The 19,281-nt window shown below is 50.5% G+C and overlaps 7 protein-coding genes across 7 annotated transcripts; 3 read left to right on the forward strand and 4 right to left on the reverse strand.

Moving 5' to 3' along the window:
• Positions 1-515: 515 nt before the first annotated feature.
• Positions 516-3,569, forward strand: glpV (glycogen phosphorylase; the record flags this gene model as incomplete). Its single annotated transcript, XM_043298554.1, has 8 exons — positions 516-685; positions 751-763; positions 825-860; positions 920-981; positions 1,033-1,136; positions 1,198-1,275; positions 1,337-3,102; positions 3,159-3,569. 8 exons carry the CDS (start codon positions 516-518, stop codon positions 3,567-3,569), a joined length of 2,640 nt encoding a protein of 879 aa, XP_043154489.1.
• Positions 3,570-3,893: 324 nt separating this feature from the next.
• On the reverse strand, positions 3,894-6,198 carry Asppvi_002573 (ATP-binding cassette long-chain fatty acid transporter PXA2; the record flags this gene model as incomplete). The annotated part of the gene is made up of 4 exons (XM_043298555.1): positions 3,894-3,972; positions 4,033-4,930; positions 4,986-5,622; positions 5,689-6,198. 4 exons carry the CDS (start codon positions 6,196-6,198, stop codon positions 3,894-3,896), a joined length of 2,124 nt encoding a protein of 707 aa, XP_043154490.1.
• Positions 6,199-6,992: 794 nt separating this feature from the next.
• On the reverse strand, positions 6,993-10,757 carry Asppvi_002574 (putative cell wall biogenesis protein Mhp1; the record flags this gene model as incomplete). Its single annotated transcript, XM_043298556.1, has 3 exons — positions 6,993-7,654; positions 7,729-10,593; positions 10,706-10,757. 3 exons carry the CDS (start codon positions 10,755-10,757, stop codon positions 6,993-6,995), a joined length of 3,579 nt encoding a protein of 1,192 aa, XP_043154491.1.
• A 2,825-nt stretch (positions 10,758-13,582) lies between these two features.
• On the reverse strand, positions 13,583-14,753 carry Asppvi_002575 (60S ribosomal protein uL18; the record flags this gene model as incomplete). Its single annotated transcript, XM_043298557.1, has 3 exons — positions 13,583-14,444; positions 14,505-14,542; positions 14,751-14,753. 3 exons carry the CDS (start codon positions 14,751-14,753, stop codon positions 13,583-13,585), a joined length of 903 nt encoding a protein of 300 aa, XP_043154492.1.
• Positions 14,754-15,096: 343 nt separating this feature from the next.
• Positions 15,097-15,939, reverse strand: Asppvi_002576 (HAD family hydrolase; the record flags this gene model as incomplete). The annotated part of the gene is made up of 2 exons (XM_043298558.1): positions 15,097-15,831; positions 15,886-15,939. The coding sequence occupies 2 exons, from the start codon at positions 15,937-15,939 to the stop codon at positions 15,097-15,099; spliced, it is 789 nt and encodes a 262-aa protein (XP_043154493.1).
• Positions 15,940-16,388: 449 nt separating this feature from the next.
• Positions 16,389-17,311, forward strand: Asppvi_002577 (kinetochore subunit FTA4 family protein; the record flags this gene model as incomplete). Its single annotated transcript, XM_043298559.1, has 4 exons — positions 16,389-16,554; positions 16,666-16,834; positions 16,887-16,949; positions 17,005-17,311. The coding sequence occupies 4 exons, from the start codon at positions 16,389-16,391 to the stop codon at positions 17,309-17,311; spliced, it is 705 nt and encodes a 234-aa protein (XP_043154494.1).
• A 443-nt stretch (positions 17,312-17,754) lies between these two features.
• On the forward strand, positions 17,755-19,225 carry Asppvi_002578 (uncharacterized protein; the record flags this gene model as incomplete). The annotated part of the gene is made up of 3 exons (XM_043298560.1): positions 17,755-18,564; positions 18,644-18,704; positions 18,768-19,225. The coding sequence occupies 3 exons, from the start codon at positions 17,755-17,757 to the stop codon at positions 19,223-19,225; spliced, it is 1,329 nt and encodes a 442-aa protein (XP_043154495.1).
• Between the last annotated feature and the right edge of the window lie 56 nt (positions 19,226-19,281).

Raw genomic sequence — 19,281 nt, forward strand, 5'->3', positions numbered from 1 at the left:
CGAGGCAGATGAAGCTCATCTAGCTTACTATCTACTTTAGTAACTACTACCAGAATTATGTTGCTCCTCTTAGATTACTGATCTCAACCCCACCATTATTGCTGTCCCATCTGCCCAAGGCGTCTCTATACCGGTCCTATACCTTGTCGTCTTTGTCTTCCCGTTTCTGTTCCTGTCTGACCTCATCTGGCTAAAGCCGTGACCTGTTCTCCTCTCTTCTCTCTGCCTCTTTTCCCTCCCCTCCTCCTCTTCTTAAATAACCCCTCCCTCTCTACCACTCTACCATACCTTCCCGTCCTTGGATTCCTGGTCGCTCGGACCTTCTTTTTTAAATCTTGCTTTTATACAGTGGCATTGATCCAATACCTTTGTACAATTCTACGGATTTATTCCAACTGCGGCGAATATAAACTTCATCCAGTTCTGCATCTGGCGTTGGTCTGCAGCACCATCATCATCAATTACGCTGTCATCTTCCTGTCCCAGATTCTTTGGTAGTTCATCTCGCTTTCACAATGTCCAGTGAACGTCGCGAGAGAAGGCCCTCTGTCGGAGCCCCCATCCCCCTCCAAGGCCCTGTCGGCCCTGGCTTCAGCCGTCCGAAGCACAAGCGCACCTACACCGGTTTTGGACCTGCAGAAATCAAGAGCGTTGAGGCCAGTATTCCTGAGCCATTGAGAGAAGCGTAAGTGTGTTCTTTTCTCTCCATTGAAGCTATTGTATCACTGATGTTTCTCGACGCTGATTCAGATGGAAAAAGCATGTAAGCGAGCATGCCCATTAATTGTTTGACTGAGGAGATTCGTTGATGGTTATTGTGATAGTCTGCTTCGGGTTTCACGGACAAGGATGAATTTGAGGTGCGTTTTCTTAATGAGCAATCGCTGTGCGAGCGTTGTGGGCTAACCATCAGCCATAGAAAGAACTGGTCCGTCATGTGGAAACTACACTGGCACGGTCGCTGTACAATTGTGATGAATTGTGAGTTCATCTTTCCTAGGCTCACATGAGTGGTTGTCTAACTTCATCCAGGGCCGCGTATTCGGGCACCGCGCTCGCTTTCAGGGATCGCTTGATCATTGAATGGAATAAGACGCAGCAGCGTCAATCCTTCGCCGACCAGAAGAGGGTCTATTGTAGGTGCTACTGCTCGGATGTCCCAATCTCCCTTGTGGTAGTTAGCTAAATAATATGTAGACCTTTCTCTTGAATTCCTCATGGGCAGAGCATTAGACAATGCGATGCTTAATGTTGGGATGAAGGATGCTGCCCGAGGTAGGTCTTCAGCTTGCAGGACCGTTACAGGACGAGTAAATGCTGACTCTGTAAAAAAAAGAGGGGCTGAAGGACCTTGGTTTTCGAATTGAGGACGTCATCAACCAAGAGCATGATGCCGCTCTGGGAAATGGAGGCTTGGGGCGTCTGGCCGCGTGCTTCCTTGACAGTATGGCCACACTGAACTATCCAGCCTGGGGCTACGGATTGCGGTACAGATACGGTATCTTCAAACAGGAAATTGTGGATGGCTATCAGGTTGAGATCCCTGACTACTGGCTCGATTTCAACCCCTGGGAATTCCCTCGACACGACATCACTGTTGAAATTCAATTCTATGGTTGGGTGAGAACGTACCAGGATGAGAATGGCAAGACCATTCACTCCTGGCAGGACGGCGAAGCCGTTCAAGCTGTGGCCTATGATGTCCCGATCCCAGGATATGGGACTCGCACGACGAACAACCTCCGATTGTGGTCGAGCAAGGCAGCCAGCGGGGAGTTCGATTTCCAGAAGTTCAATGCCGGTGATTACGAGAGTGCAGTCGCGGACCAACAGCGTGCAGAGACTATCTCAGCGGTGCTTTATCCCAACGACAACCTCGAGAGAGGAAAAGAACTGAGACTGAAGCAGCAGTACTTCTGGTGCGCTGCCTCGCTCTATGACATTGTCCGGAGGTTCAAGAAGACGAAGAGAGCATGGAGCAAGTTCCCAGAGCAGGTGGCGATCCAGCTCAATGACACCCACCCTACGCTTGCTATCGTTGAGTTGCAACGCATACTGATAGATCAGGAGGGTCTCGAGTGGGACGAAGCGTGGAGCCTAGTAACCAAGACCTTCGGCTACACAAATCATACTGTCCTGCCGGAAGCGTTGGAGAAATGGTCTGTACCTTTGATGCAGAATCTGCTGCCCAGACACCTCGAGATTATCTACGATATCAACCTGTTCTTCTTGCAGTCCGTGGAAAAGAGGTTCCCCAAGGATAGGGATATGCTTGCCCGCGTATCCATTATTGAGGAATCACACCCCAAAATGGTCAGAATGGCACACATTGCGATCATCGGATCTCACAAGGTCAACGGTGTTGCTGAACTGCACTCGGATTTGATCAAGACGACAATCTTCAAAGACTTTGTGAAAATCTATGGACCAGACAAATTCACCAACGTCACCAACGGTATCACTCCTCGACGTTGGCTCCACCAGGCCAATCCACGCCTATCCGACTTGATTGCTTCGAAGCTTGGGGGCTATGACTTTTTGAAAGACCTGACGCTTCTCGATCAGCTCGAAGCTTATGTCGACGACAAGACCTTCCGAGCAGAATGGTCAGAGATCAAGACTGCCAACAAGCTGCGACTCGCTAAGCATATCAAAGACACCACGGGCTACAGCGTGAACCCGAACGCACTGTTCGACGTCCAGGTGAAGCGAATCCATGAGTACAAGCGCCAGCAGCTCAATATATTCGGTGTCATCCATCGCTATTTGACCATCAAAGCCATGTCGAAGGAGGAGAGGGAGAAACTCGTGCCCCGAGTGTCCATCTTTGGCGGGAAGGCTGCACCTGGTTACTGGATGGCTAAGACTATTATCCACCTGATTAACAAAGTTGCGGCAGTTGTCAACAATGATCCCGATGTTGGTGATCTTCTGAAAGTCATTTTCATTGAAGATTACAATGTCAGCAAGGCAGAAATCATCTGTCCTGCATCAGACATTAGCGAACATATCTCCACTGCAGGCACAGAAGCCAGCGGGACCAGTAACATGAAGTTTGTTCTCAACGGGGGTTTGATCATCGGAACCTGTGATGGAGCTAATGTAAGTCTTACTCGATCTACCTTTTTTCGACATGTCTCCTAACTGTGACCGTCCAGATCGAGATTACGCGCGAGATCGGGGAGCAGAATATCTTCTTGTTCGGGACATTAGCGGAGGATGTCGAAGAGCTCCGTCATCGCCATTTCTATGGCGATTTTCAGCTCGATCCTCACCTGTCCAAGGTCTTCGAGGCGATCCGCAGCGATATGTTCGGTGACGCCAGCAACTTCTCTGCGCTCATGTCCGCAATTGCCGAACACGGGGACTATTATCTGGTCTCTGACGATTTCAATTCGTACATCACAACGCAGGAGATTGTGGATGAAGCGTTCAAGAACCAAGATGAATGGATAGCCAAGTCCATCACTAGCGTGGCGCGGATGGGGTTCTTCTCTACTGATCGAGTGATCAGTGAGTATGCGGACAGTATCTGGAACATTGAGCCTTTGGAAGTCAGAGATGATTAACTGTGCCACGGCTGAGTAAATTTGCTTGGTTCTTGTCGTGGTCAATAGGCGCACTTTACGATCTTTGATTACTGCATGAATTCTCTGGTTCTTTTTCTGATTCGATTGACGGGAGTATGCCAGAAAGGAAACCACATGTACAGGCCTGACCAAACACCGACAAACACGCTTATTCATGACGAATGGAGATGCAAGCAAGCTCAAGTTGCAGACTATCACAATCAGACAGAAATATGAAATCAAAGGTCGGTCTGGTCTATACCGAGAACTAGTCAAAGAACCATAGTACAGTCTTATATGCTATATATCAACCCGACAATGGATCTACGCAGCAGTCAACTCCGCCAAACGACGCTGTAGCTCGGGAACTGCACGAAGATGAAGGTCCAATTCTTCTTTCTCGCTGCGACGACGATTCTAGTCAGCATCACTTAGGGAAGAACAGGTTATAAGATAGACTTACTCTTCCAACTGCAATCTGCGCTCCCAGTCCAGTCCAGTAAAGATGTAGCCGCCCTGCCCATCAAATTGCAGGATCTTCTTGTGGTACTTCCAGAGACTCCGGCGATGCGAGACCGTCATGAGGGTCGTGCCCAGCTTCTTTGCGGTCTCGTACATGACCCGTTCGATTTCCAGGGTGACGGAGGAGGTACATTCGTCCAGGATAGCGAATTTAGGCCGGTGGTAGAAGAGTCGGGCCATGGCGATGCGCTGCTGGAGCCCGCCGGAGAGGACATCGCGCCATTCCTCCTCGGCGTCCCAGCCGCCCGGCCGGTCGACGACCGAGGCGATCTCCACGATGGACAGGATCTCGTAGAGGTCGGCGTCTGTGACGCCCTTAGCGCGCATTTCGCGCACGCCATCCGGGTAGATCACCTGCTGTCGCAGAGTGCCGCGGGACAGGTAGGGCCGTTGCGGGATGTAGAAGATCTCGTCGAAGCGGGGCTTTTTGACTTTGCCGCCGTAGACGGGCCAGAGACCGCCTAGGATGCGGAAGAGGGAGGATTTTCCGCAGCCGTTGGGGCCGACAATGAGGAGGTGGTCGCCTGGGTGCACGGTGAAGGAGAGCTTGCGGACCAGAACGTCGCCGTTGGGGGAGACGATGGGAACGTCGGTGAATTCAATCGAGTCGCTTTCTTCAATCTCGCCGCGGCCGGACAGAACGGCGGCGTTTTCCTTGGTGGATGCCGAGGAGACGAGCTTCTTCTCGAAACGTCCAGCTTGCAGGTCCTCCATGACCTCGAGGAGAGATGAGACGCGTGCTGTGTGGCCAGCAAGTTCTGAGATCTCCTTGTAGGAGAACATGAGACGGCCAAAGGCGTCCGAGGAGGACAGTAGCATTCTGCGGTTTGTGACAAAGCCTGTTTATTCCTGTCAGTTTTGTCTGAGGCAAGAACGTTCATGTGCAAAACTTACTTTCTGTGCGGTCTCCCATAGTTTGTGTGATCTGTCCGGGTATGCGGAAGAAAACGGGCATGCTACACAAGATCAAGCCTAGAGCTCCCCAGAAATACTTGATGACAAAATCCTCCATAAATCCGTGATATAATCGTCTTCGTAATATCCGGTTGACGTGCTTGATGAGTGTGAAGTACCCTTTGTCCAGGGTGTCCTTTTCGGCCTCTTGGCCGTGATAGAGGGCCACCTCCTCGCTGTAGTCAATCAATCTTGAGTGGAGGAACCGGAACTCGCCCTCCAGACGCGCCTCATCAGCGACATATTTGCCAAATGGCGGGGTCAGGGCCCGCATGACGTTTGCAGATAGCTGGACCAAGAGACTCATGATGAACAGGCCTTCGCCTCCCACGCTCTTCGATAGCGAGTAGTTGTATATCACCATGTCCAGGATCGGCTTCGCTAAGTTGGAGTACAGCTCCGCCAAGCTGTCGGAGAAGCGAGAGACATCGACCGTGATCAACTGGTCGGGATTCTTGACTCGGTCGTCCAACGCTGAGATCGCATAGAACGTCATGTTGCTCAGATACTTGTCGTGGATATGATCCGTGAGACGCTTTCGGTAGCTGAGGGCAAGCTTGCACTGATGATAGGAGAGCTAGTGCGCAACCAGAAGTGTCAGTCAATCTCCGATCGCGATCCTACGAGTCCAACAGCAACTCACCATCGAGTTCGTAAACGTCGCAGGCACCGCAACAATCATCCACCACGCAAGACTCAGCAGGAAGTCCTTCCCCTTCCCTCGCACTAAACTGCTCACCAACCTTCCATCCAATTCCGCTACATACAAACTAAGCATCGTCCGCAACACCAAGAAAACGCTATGCCCAACGAGCAGCCGAAACTCCTTGCTCTTCCACCCCGGAATCACAATCTTCAGCAGCCGGAGTAGATTTCGAAAGAACTCGCGGTTCACCTCGACCCTCTTCCGGGGTGGCTCGTCGCCATCACCCAGACTGCTGGTGCCAGGTCGCTTGCGCAGGTCGACCTGCGCCCGGGACGCTGCCTTTTGCTCGGAGATGGCATTGTGGATACGCTTGGCTAGAGCGGCGAAAAGAGCGAGGTAGACGGTGCGGGAGATCTGTTTGCGGTGGCGCAGGTAAAGGGACGATAGGCTGGAGAGAATCTGTCGGATAGAGCGCTCGGGCGGGAGTAGTTTGGACTGAGCGGCCATGGTGAAACCGTGACACTGGCACGAGATGGCGGCCGAGGCCGTGTTTTTGTGGGGGTGGAAGGAAGCACAGACGGAGACGATAAGGTGCTTGAGGGACTATCCAGGGTCGGCGGAGGCGAACATGACCATACTATTATTGCATTGCACTCCAAAGGATGGGTATATGGAGATAGCTGATGGAGAAGGGGGAAAAGAGAAGATGGAGTAGAGATAGGTAGTAAGATGACGGATGGTGGATGGTGGATGGTGGATGGTGGAAGCACTGACATGTGAAATTCCCCAGTTAAACAGGTGTGATTTTCTGGGGAACGCAGCACCACCACCGCAGAACCGAGGAAGCACAAACCTGTGGTGGAGATCACCCACGCAACCCGCACAGAGACCCATCAATGATTTCAGTACTAAGACTAGCGGGAAATCGGATTTGAAAGTCTGAAGTCAATAGTTTTTCTTGGGTAGTTATAACAATCTGTGAGATCAGACCGACTATGGTACAGTGGATCTTGAGACCGGGCAAACCATACAAGCCTATTCTTGTTCAATGCCTCCGACTATGGCAGGAGGGACTGGTGAAGTATATACGAGCGCAAACTCAGCCAGATAACTGGGATATATGTACAAAAATCATCAATCGCGCTGAAACAATGCAATATGAGAAGATGAAATCAACAACCAATATGCGACAGTTGACAAACGAGTAGCGCTGTTTTATCAATTACAGCAGGCTATACTCAAGGAGCATTTAGCTAAAGCAGAGAAATGGTCGTCGCTGATATCCGGTGTAACCACTTCTCTTACGACGGCTTCTGGTTCACCTCCAGATGTTCTTTGATAGCACCATTGGGCTTCGGGGATGCAGTCTGCTTGCCACTATTGATTTGAGCGGCAATCTGAGTTTGTCGCCATTGCTCAAATGCCGCCGTATCCTGTTTCTCCATAGCCCACAGTTCTTCAACGACAGAGCCCATTTCTTCAAACGCCTTGTCGGCATTTGCGCCCTCGAAATGAGAGCGAGTTTGCTCCTCGTGCAAGCGGTCAAGCTTGTTCCGCAGAGCTTCCAAGTGAGATTCATCAAGGGAGGCCGATGAAGAGTCGCCCTCGCCTTGATTCATAGAGGGGCTTAGGAAATCACGGCGGAGATTCTGGCCAAGACGATGAATGTGACCTTCTTCCGAAGTCATCGCGCGGGCATGCAGGGAGGTAATTGAGCTCGTACGGGAGAGACGAACGGCGTACTGGTCGGTATCATCATCATCGACAGCGTTCTCGTCGATAGTCATGCCGAACAGTTGACCACTGCCGGCGAGTGCGGCCGCCGCATCATCACCAGAGATTTGTGAGCTAGTCTCTTGAAGTGCAGATACGACAGAGGGTGGCTTAAGGCGAGTCTCCGGGTACTCGTCCTCAAAGCGCTGAATCATCCTCTGCAATGTAAAGTCAAGGAACTGAAGGCGGCCTGCAGTTGATCATTGGTTAGATATGTGGTTTCATGTAAGAACGGAAATGCACTATGGACGGGGAGGCACTCACGATAGTTCGCGTCATTGCCGGCTCGATCCTCACGAACAAGAGCCGACTGGATCCGGGTGCGGATGTTGCGAGCTGATTCAAGCAAATTCTTGGACATATCACGCGGTCTTTGAGGATCAAATGACCTTGACTTCCTACGCCTAGGTGTAGTTGTACCACTGGGGGGCCCGGATTGGTCCCCCAGCATATCACGATGGTGCAGAGTGCCTAAACAGACTTCCAAGGCCTTGACAACGCCCGTGCCTCCGATAACATAGTCCTCGTCAGGGGCAGTCTCATCCTCGTCTTCACAGACGTCGTCGCCAAGGCCACCATGGCCGACAATGTGCTGTAGAATTTCAGGTACAGGAACAGTGGCACGGGCAGACGAAGAATCCGCTGGATCTGAAAGTTCTTCTTCAATGGCACCTCGTTCCAGATTTTGGAGACAATATGCCACGATCTGGGAGGCAAGAGCTTTGACGACTTCATTATTTTCCGCACTTGGTACTTCAATATCCACTGCAATTATGGTTCGAGACACGCGCACTGCCGCCATTAAGGAAGCATAAACGGCACAAGCCTCTTCCTGGGTGGCGGGGTCTGTTGCAACGGCTAGTTTTGCGATTGCAGGGTTCTCCAGAATGTTGAGATGGCAGAGACTGGGGCACTCAGGAAGGATCTCAGCGAGAGCGATGGCATGGTCTGCTGAAAGATTGACGTCGGCCAGATGAATGCGTTTGAGTGATTTCATCTTAGGAAGGAACCGCCTGAAAGTTGCCAAAGCATCAGGCTTGCTGGAGAAGAGATCCGGGTTATGAGAGAAGTCGATGAATCGGAGATTATAGAGACATGTCAGGCGCTGAAGAAGAGGATGAATGGTAGACGGAGTCAAGGAGCAATCCGCAAGACTGAGGGCATAGAGCGGGAAGTCTCCTTCAAGAGCGGCAGTGATCAAGTCCAAATGATCACGAATAGGGTTTCCACCCAGATCGAGACCTTCACACTTCCCGGCTTCCAGATAGCGAACAACATGTTCCAATCCCTCTCTGGTAAGCTTGTTATTTGCAAAACCCAGCCTTCTCAGCCCAAGGGTCGTCGCAGCTTCACATATTCTCTTCACATCTTCTGTCGTGGGATTACACTCGCTGAGTAACAGCTCTTCAAGATGGTCTCCGCCAAATCGCTGAGCAAGTGAATTAGCAAAGATGGTCGTCACATCAGTGACTGGTTTCAAGGGATTTGGAGACGTTGACAGCGGTACAGAAAAATCATTTGCCGAAAGGGGCATTCTGGGAAGCGGGATGCCGGACAAGTCTATAGCTTTCAACGACTTTGCGAGATGGACGAAAAGGCTGATATGACGCCAACCCTCCGGGCCAATCCTGGGGTTATCCTTCAGAGACAGCTTCTCCACGACACAGAATCTATCATCCTTTCCCAGCGGGTGTATGTCAGATTTCTTAGCTCTTCTGCGTCTTTGTCTCATCTGTTCAATAGTCTTAGTAGCGAGCAAAGCGGCCAGAATAGCCCTGACTGAGGCGTCGTTCAGCGCGCATTTTTCAAGGATAAGCTTTCGGACGGGCACAATAGCAAGCCAGTCGCAGAATGTGGCCATGTCTTGCGAGGTCATGGGGAAGTTGGTAAGGTCAAGCACGGCGACAGTGCCTGGTGACTCCGCTAGTGTCGACGAAGGCGAGGATATCTCATCGACGATCTTCTTAAGCACAGGTGTTTCACGCAGCTGACAACAGCGTCGATAAATACGCACAGGATCCGTCGTCGGGTGGCTTTGTGTTTTGGATCGAGGAGTTCCAGGAACAGCCGGTCGAGCATCGTCCTCATGATCTTCAGCCCGCAGCTGCAGGGGTACAGTCCCGTTCGCTTCGGCCTGCCTTCGTTTCCGTTCCTTCCGTTCCCTCCTCTCCTCCTCTGAGCGCTTCTTCTTTTCTTGCTTTCTAGTCGGCTCCTTAGTTTCACCATTGGGTTTGGCCTCGTCGGATGGCGTCTCCAACGGCTCAGGATGCTGCCGGGAAGTACCATTCTCCAGGAGTCTTTTCTCCTTTTCAGCAACATCAGGTTGTGGTCGTTTGGAATCGTCCCTGTCTTTGGACTTTGAGTTTGACTTTTTGACTTTCTGGTTGCTCGCACCAGTGAGACTCTCCTCGTCTGATTCCCGGCGAGATATCCCAGCGATCTCAACATCTACACAGAAAGCAACACGCCTCAATTTCTTTTGGTCGAGGTCTGGAATCTTACACCTGTCCCTGTCATGATCAATGTTCATCACCCGGCGCTCACAAATGCCCCCGTTCGGTACCACCTTTCCAGAAGAGGAAAACTTTCGAAAGGCGCTCTGGAGAAAAGAAGGGCCCTTTGGCGACGTAGAGGCAAGCGGAGTGTGTTCGTCCCTCCTCTCTTCCTCCTTGTCCTTCAGAGAATAGGCTGCTCCAAAGGGGTTCGGCATATCGAGCTTCGACATAGGTGAGGTGGCCTTGGGACTTGGCGACTTCATGGAGGATTGTGACGGAGGAGTAGAACCTGAAGAGAATTTGGAGCTTATACTAGAAATCCATGAATTCCTTCTTCCTGCGATCGAGCGTGGTGTGCTTCTCTGGGGTGTCTGAGACTGTTCAACAGCCTTGGTCTCCGCCGCTTTGTCGCCTTCATCGCTTCCATTTTCTGTCGCAGCTCGGCTTCCAACGTTCTTGGCATCTTTCGGGGTCTCAGATGCAGGAGGGACGGGTTCTTGCGGGGATGGAGAGGTGTCTGTATTAGAGGAAGTAGTGCGCTCTACTCTGCATGGCTGCGCGGCGGTAGATTCTGCATCAGCGCTCGATCTATCACAAACTTGGGAAGAAGCCGATTTGCAGCGGGAGAGGTGGTCTGATGAAGCGTAGTTAGCATCTGCTGGCTTTTAGAATCCAGACGCAAGTGTTTTGGCCAAACGGAGGATCTGGATCAATAAGAGAGTGCGTCGGGCGGGCTCAAATCGCACCTTTCTGCGAATGATGGAGCCAGCTCACATCCACAGTCTCAACCCCTTCCATTATAACGTCTGTAACTCGCTGGGGAACTGAATAGATGTTGATCGTTCAAAGAGATGATGTAGCCATTAATCGTCGGGTGGTGGGGGAAGATCGGTATTGTCAGGCGGCAGGTTGCATGGTCCGCTCTGTCGGAGGTATGATAGTAAAGAAAGACAGGTATTAGTTTATTCTGAGGATGTTTCGTTTATGTTTGCGACTCGAAAAATCGATCAATAGTGACTGGGGATGCAGAAATCGCTTTGCGAGGTTACAATTTAAAAGCGGCGACGGTATGAGTATTCCATCATCGAAGAGCCGCGCAACGTGGGCATGGTGACAGGTAGAGATATGAAAATCCGGTCTCCGAGATGCAGAACGGAGAACAGGTGAAAAGAAGGAGCAATATCAAGTGGAAAAAAAAAAAAGACAAGTGAGGGGTGCAGAGGATTTAAGAGGAAAGGGAAAAATTAAGCCATACTTCTCAGAAGACTAGGAGTAGGAGGTGATGGCGATCGGGACGGTTCAGCAGGCTAGACTTAAGGTAGTTCGCTGGTGAGTTGCTAGTTAAAAGGGACCCAGAACAAATGGTCTTCTGGCTGACCCAATACCGGTGGAGTGGAGTGGGGAGAGGACGATCCTGGGGAGCAGAAATGCTGAGGTCAGGACTTGAAGAACTAACTCCGTACTTAGTTTCTAACTAGTAATTGGTACTCTTTATGGAGTACGGAGTAGCATGTACGTATGTACTTGGTAAGGAGTCGCTGAGGATGTCTAATAAAGATGCTGGAGATATTGAATGTGTCTGTCGCACTCTGGGTAAAGGTAAGGCAGGTACTATGTTACCTATTGTCTGTCTTGCAGTTTACTGGTCTGTGGGAGACCGGTTAGGGGAACATCCCCTCCATAAAGTGCAGAACACATCATGATTATGGCTTTCAGTGGCTTGAAGTCCTCCACCTCAACCTCAACTAGGAGACATTGTACTACTGTATCACTTGTGTACTGTCGCATAGCCCAACTGCCTTGCCTCACCAGAAATATCTACCTAGCCATCTACTCACTATTGTCTAGGTAATTTAGCTTGGGAACAAACCCTTACTTGCTGTCTACTCCTCCTTGAGTCGGTGCAACCTATCCTCCTGTACGTGCCGGCCTAAAGCTCGCCACCTGACAATCGTAAGCAATCCGCTGATTCCGCTCGAATGCTCTGGATAATACCTATCAGACATGATACTGTATCCATCTCACGACGGGCCGCCAAGGCCACACAACCATTATGGATGAAATTGGTAATGGTCAAATAATATTATTAATTACTATGACTTGCCAATACGATACCAGCATCAAAACGAGGCTGGAGTTTGCCCATTGTAAGCACGTGACGTACCCTTTGTGCTATTAAAGTGGAACCCATCGTCATTCGTCGAAGTACATGCCTTATATTGCCAGTTGCTCCAAGGTCTCCAATCCATTTGCAACTCAGGGTCAAGTCACCAGTTCACGGCAAGAGGCTATTCTTTGAAGTTCTGCAAGCATTGTACGAGGCGAGTGAATCGACCTGCATTGTCAGTACGTATTACCTACCCCGAGGCTGGAGAATGGAGAGACCGCCCAGTCGCGTGATCATACTTTGAGTGGCGAGAATCCTCCGTGATGGACAAAGTACGGAGTAGATACTCCGGCCCGCCTGACCATAATCCAATTCGATCGCCGGTAAATATGCTGTGAGGCTCATACCTAGTAGTGTTGGAGGAGCTTCACCGGTGCAATCAGAGGCCTATCGGCATTCGTATGGTCTCATATTTTAATTAGTATCAATTCCTTTCGTCGTTAAGTACTACCTGCAATAGAGCAAGAGCCGACGACGGCGTTTACCCAACTTCAACTCACGTTCATACCGAATGGAAGCAATTGATTCATCTATTCTGGAAATCCTTGACATCGTGTTGTGCGGATACTCAGAAATATGAGCAGTACTGCACATTCTTGGGAAGAGTCACCCGTCTTCCCAAGATATATATCTCGGGCATGGAGTACGATCATCGGATCTGGACATTATTTTCGGTACCATTAGTGCTTTACCGGATACATTAAGTATTCAGTCGAATCCTCCATGGCCTCTCGGTACAGACAGGAAACATTCTGGTCTTTTGCCGTGTCTATTAGCGATCATAGAAAGATCTTAAAGCTCAATAATGCCAATCAGGGAAATACGCCCCGGTTGTCCAATATGGCCAGAATTACTCCCTAGGGTAAGTACATAGGAGCCCACCCTACAACCTAAGGCATGGTTCATCGCTTAGCTCGCCAATAGTCTCCTTTCCATAGGTATGATCCACAGTAACCCAATAACCTGGGCCACTGACCAGTCCCACAATATTCAGGATACTGTACTTACAGCGCAGACGGTTTGGGGGTTTCAGTACGGAGGACAGATATCTACTTGAATCAGACAAGCTTACAGACATCCTTCAAAGCTCGTATCTCTCGATTGGGGTCCTACTAACAGGCAGCGCCATGCGGCCTTAATTACTCGGGCTGGCTATTGGAATTGAAACCCTGGCATGTCGACACATTACCGGAGCAATTAGAATGGTTCAAACAATTGATTCCATTGAAAAGAAAACCCTGCTAATTGCTCCGAATAAAAACCAAGGATATCCCAGACGTAAAACATGCGCTCGTAAAGGTCCCATCAATTTACACTCGAGAAAACGCCGATTTGGCAGAACATAGTTCCCTTGAAAATTGCTTTTTTTTGGTGCGTGAGAAGTACACTTTTTGTTGAACTATCGCTCTCGGTGATACTTCCAACATGACACAGCTGCCATTTCACTGAAAAGCATTTAAGCAGCGAGCTCACGGATCTTCTGCTCAACGCGAGCCTTCTTCTCGTCGTGGGACAGCTTGGTCTTTCTGTACTTCTTGCTCTCGGCCTTCCACTCCTCCTTGGACTTCTTGGGCTCCTCGTCCTCGTCCTTCTTGAAGGGGTCCTCACGGATGGCCTTGTGAGCCTCAGTGTAGATGTCCTCGAGGTCACCGGCGTCGATCTCGTTCTCAATGTACTTGGCGAACTGGCTGCGGTAGCGCTCCTCATCGTCGTCGGCGAGGGTCTCCATGTACTCAGAGACGTGGCCACCGAAGATGTAGTTGCGGAGGGTCTCAGCGTCGAGCTCCTCGGACTCGATGTCGAAACCGGGGAAGCGGTTCTCAGAGTGGGGGATGAAGATACCACCGTCGGAAGCACCCTTCATGGCACCGAAGACACGGGCACCAGTGGAGGTACGGACAAGACCAACGTCGAGGAAGGCCTTGAAGGGGCGGCGGGTGCCATCATCGGTCTCGATGGCCTCGGTGAGCTTGTACTCACCATCGGCCTCCTCAACGCCGGTGAACTCCTCGTCGAGGCCGAGCTTCTTGAGGGTACGACGGGCAAGGAGCAGACCGGTGGCATAGGCGGCAGCCCAGTTGGTCAGACCCTGGGTGATACCATAGCGCTTGAGCTCGTGGGAGTAGGCGCTGGCGAACACCTTATCACCGGTGATCTCAGAGTAGACGATCTGGGTGATGATGTCGCGGTTGGTGAAGCGCACAACAAGACGGTACTTGGGAGCGTTGTACTTGTTCTTGGCCTGGGTGATCAGGCGCTTACGGGCATAGTAGTCGGTCTTGCCCTCTCTGCGGCGGCGGTACTTGGTCTGGTAGCGACTGTGATGGAGATTATTAGTTCTGCGGTTACCAGAATGATAATTCCACACGAAGACTCACCTGTAGTACGCGCTGTTCTTGACGAGCTTGTGGAAAGGCTACAAGAAAAACCCCCGAGTCAGCAATTTGCGCTTCAGAAAGATTCAAACACAGGCGTCCGAAGCATCTTGCAAAGACCCGTTCCCCGTCCCCCACAGCGACCAACGAGAAATAAAAAAAAAATTTGCCGGTCGCCAGGACGATTTCATTGAAAGGTGAACAATGCAGCAGGCGCTATCATTCACCTGAAACAACAATAAGACTCACCATCTTGACTGTTGCCGCGATTTGAAAACCGAGTTGTCGACGTTGGCTGCAGAGGAGGACTGAAGAGGTTGGAAATTTCGTGAGTTGGACTTTGTGGATGGTTTCGCTTAGCGTGGCTGCATCCCAGCGCAAAATTGAGGTTGGCCACGAGCGGGGGAGAACACAACGGAGTAAGGACAGCACTACGCAGTATTGGTAGACAATTCAAAAAATACTGTGAATAACACAACACTGTTCTAGTTAATTCGAAATATTGCACATGGGGAATTTGATACAAAGGAGAATTATCTACAAAAAGGATATCTATCGCATTTGGCGCAGTAATTGCGTTGCAGTTTCTCTCGGCTCAAAGCTTGGCCTTGTCCCCAGCGTCTAGCAATTGCAGGCCAGTGATCTTCTCTAATTCTCTGATAGCATCCTGTGTCCGGCCGAGGTTGACCTTGATTGTTCGCAATCCAGCCTTCTTTGCGGCCTTCAAGTTCTCCCCGATGTCATCGAGGAAAACAACATCCGAAGGCTCAACCCCTTGCAAGCCCTTCTTTTTCGCCAATGTGTCCATCTCCTTCAGCGCAGCTGCATAGATCTTGGGATCTGGCTTCCTGAGTCCTGTATGCGCAGATGAGATGAAAAAGTCAAATTGCGACTTGATGCCGTTTGAGTCACTGTTATAAGGGTGCCCATCAGGGAATATGACCGTATTTGACAGAGCGCCAATAATGAACTGCCCTGACGCTTTCAGCTTCTGCAGCGCTGGGTACATGTATGGGTCTGGGGTCCTTGACACTCGCATCATCTCCCAGAAGAGCCATTCTGCGTCGATTTTGGGCAATGGAGGTGCCGATGTTGGCACACCGGTTGTTTGCTTCTCCTGCAGTCTCTCATGGAACTGTTTCCATAAATCTGGGTTTCGTAGATCTCCGTTGAACGCTTTGAAGAAGTCCGCATTCAGTTTGATCTCGCCTCGCTCAAGCTTGTGCCAGCTGCCGTTTGGCGATGTGCGCGAGATACTGAAATTTACCCATCCCTTGGGGATGCTGTTTGCCAGCTCGTAGTCCAGAATGGCTTGAAAGGGAGAAACGACCTAGCCTTCATCATTAAAGTCTTCAAAGATATGGTTATTATTCGGCAGCCTTACACACACTCCTCCAATATCGAAGAGTAAGCCCACTGGTTTTTTGTTTTCGAGCATGATGTAGAATAAAATGGAAGAAACCCTTGTGATATCTTAATGGAAGATTTTTGTTAGATTCGATTAACCAAGTCACTCCGTATCAGCTTGCTGGGCTGAGGCCGGTATTTGTTACTGCGGAGGAGCAACCAGGCCAGAAGGTGGATTGCCGAGGTAAGAGAGAAGTAGAGCGTAAGCCATCTACCTCTCTAATGTGCCCACAAAGGCCGAGGAAGGGACTTGTATGATCACTAATTATTTTGACCACCTCAGCTTTCGCATAATTGCAAGTCGCAAATTGATAATGAAGACAATTGCAACCCTGGAAAGATCATTGGATCCAACAGCGAGAATGTAGTAAATATGCTCATATCACGTGATCTGTTATCGATAGCGAGATTCCACACGCGGAGCTGTTTGCGCGATCTGTTCGGGTGTCGGATTGAGGACGCAGGTGTCGACATGGGGCAATGGATGCAAGTCGAACTGTCTTCGAACTGAAATCAGCATTTATCAGGGCGCAGGTGCGGATTCTGTCAGAGAGCCTTGAGCCACCGGAGGATTGGAGAATCTACGCGACTGAGTCGGAAGAAGATGAGTTGAGTGATAAGGCGGTTCAGGATGCGCTGCAKAAATGTAAGTCTGTCCTAGGCTTAGTCCTTTGCTCCCTGCACTGCATGGTCTGCTCGAGATGGAATCCATGGCAAGTCATCTCAATATGTACCGTAGGCTCTAACGTTTTTCTAGTGAACGGAGCCTTGAAACAGCACAATCGTATCATCTACTCTTCTCAAGCAATTCAACATGTCGCACAACAGATCACAAGCCTTTACTGGTCTTTAGTTAGCCAGGCCACACACAATGTTGGCTTTTCCGACAAGCGGTTGGAGACAACAGTAGATTTGTGCAGTCACCTGTGAGTTCCGCGATATGGATACCTTTCAGCCCACCTTGCTGACATACCGCAGCAATATTACTCAATTGCCCGCGGAATTAGAGGACCAACATGCAAGTGAGGAGGAGCAGTTAAGGTTCGAAACCACACGATATAAGTTCGATTTCATCTGACTGATGGTCGTGGTATAGGTATCAGGAGCTACGAGAACGGCTTATGCGTCTAGACACTCAGCGACAACAGCGACAACGGCGCCTTGACCAGTTGAGGCGATTACAGAAATTACTGGAACCTTTCTCCGAGCCTCAGAACAATATCCAGCCCAATCTTGTCACGAGAGACGGAGAGCTTGTTCAAGAGTTGGAGAAAATGCGAATGCTTGTTGCCCGGGTCGGCGGCCGGATCGACCAGAGCAAGGAGAGCAAGACCTCGGAAACGAACCCGCCTTATGCATTAGGAGCAGATGAGAAGCTGGCAGCGCTTCTCGACATGACATGAACAGACCTGGACTCAAACTAGGCAGAGGTCAGATAGGAAGACTCCAGGAAACCGGCCTAGACGGGGACTATCTCTGTTATTCCGAAGCAAGGCAGAAGACAGTCAAAGCTTAGTCCTCTGTAGTTTGTATCATATTCCCTGTAGAAAAATGACAGATGCGGTTGCTATTTTTATGTTATTAAAGGGTTGCAAGGGGGTTTGGAGGGAAAACCTGGGGGAGATTGACTGCAGCGGCACGGCAGGTTCACATACAGCAGGTGCCAGCGACATAATAAAGAGGAAGTCATGAAACTAATGGACTACTTTCCTGCTAGTCATCATCGTCATCTACTCCTACCTGTCGTAATTTATCCTTTCTTGCCCCTCACTTAGTGTGGAACAACCGTCCAGATACTTTTTATCCCAGAGCTTCCATCATTAACCACTTCCTATCAACTGGCAACATGAAAGGGAGAGAAATTGATGATTCCAGTGCTCCTGTCCCCGTCATCAGTGAAGATGATCGGAGTTGTGTTTCCGAAACTCCGGCGCTTGACTGTTTTGGTGATGGCGTCCCTCCAGCTTCCCCCAAGCTTGACTACCCACCTCTAGCATCTCAGGCACCGCGAGAGCTCGAGCTGGATTCTTCTCTTCCACAGGCATCCCCGGAGGAGTCCCTTTCCCTTGTTTCGCCGACCGATAGTCCACTCTTCTGTCAGACCCCTCAATCCGGCACCATCGACGTGTCTACTTCCCCCGCGGATTCCAAGGCACCTTTCGTGCGTGGACATCGCCGTCGCTCCACCCACGTTAGTCGTGGTGACCTTGAGAAATTTAGAAAGGAAGTTCTAGGTATTGTTGAAGACCCTTCTCTCTGGTGCGAGGAGATTGGCGGATCTCCAGCAAGCGTCAATCCGTCTACGCTCGACGAATTGAACACTGCCTTCGCTTCCGCGAGTATGTCCCTGAACAGCGGCAGTGGTATTCCTAGCAACAACCCTGGTCCGGGCATGTTCTCTAATTACGTCGACAACACCGGTAACTCCGCAAATTTGCCTAACGCTTCTCGTCAGTCGATGTCCCCCGCCATGCCGAGCCCCTCGACTCAAGTCAACGGTGGTGGAATGCCCGGTATGAACGCTGGCATACCTATGAATGCGGGTCATCAAATGGATCTTCATCATCTGTATGAGATGGTGTTGGAGCTGAGTGAGGTTTTGAAGAACAACCGTGAGACGACCAAGAGCATTGTATCTACTGCGGAGGAAATCATGGTACGTTCGTCGGATCGTGAAAGCTACACTGTAGCTCTGCGAAGCTGCTGTTTGGGTGTTTCGCTGACAGAAATTGCAGAAACGTGCCTCTTCTGAGGGGACTACTCCTAGCTTGCAGCAGGTCAATGGTGAAATTTCCGGTAGGAACCCAAGTCTACCATTGTCCGTCCAATATTAGAAGCTGCTGACAGTCTCTACGTTAGCTGCCCGTATTGCCGAACTCGAACGTGCCCTCGCGAAGGAGAAGCGCCTTGTGGAAATTTTGAAGCAGGAGCAGGTTGAGAACACCAAACTGATCGGGGAATATGAAGCAGCTGTTGGGACCATGGTCGAACAGATCCGCAACTACTGTCAGAACAACAACATGAGCTACCTGGCCCAGAAACGCCACTACAACAATCTGCTCCAGGCCGAACGCGACGCTCATCTGGAAAGTCGTCTCGACCGCGATCATTGGCATGCTCAGACCATGAAGTGCGCTGAGATGATTCGCACCGCCTACCGCCTTCGCTGCGAAGAGGAAGAGCTGCCCATTCGCATCGTCTCTGGTCTACAGAACGAGGTACGCGCGTATCGCAATGCCCTTGGTATGGAGCCAGAGAAACCAGAGGAAGAGTATGGTTGGGAAATTCTCAAGGATGTGCCTCCAAGCGTTGACTAAAGGCGATGGTCGTCCGCATTCCGCGAGTACACGCTTGGGATTCAACGAGTTATGAC

The sequence above is a fragment of the Aspergillus pseudoviridinutans genome, assembly GCF_018340605.1.
Source record: "Aspergillus pseudoviridinutans IFM 55266 DNA, scaffold_2, whole genome shotgun sequence".
NCBI classification, from domain to species: Eukaryota; Fungi; Ascomycota; class Eurotiomycetes; order Eurotiales; family Aspergillaceae; genus Aspergillus; species Aspergillus pseudoviridinutans.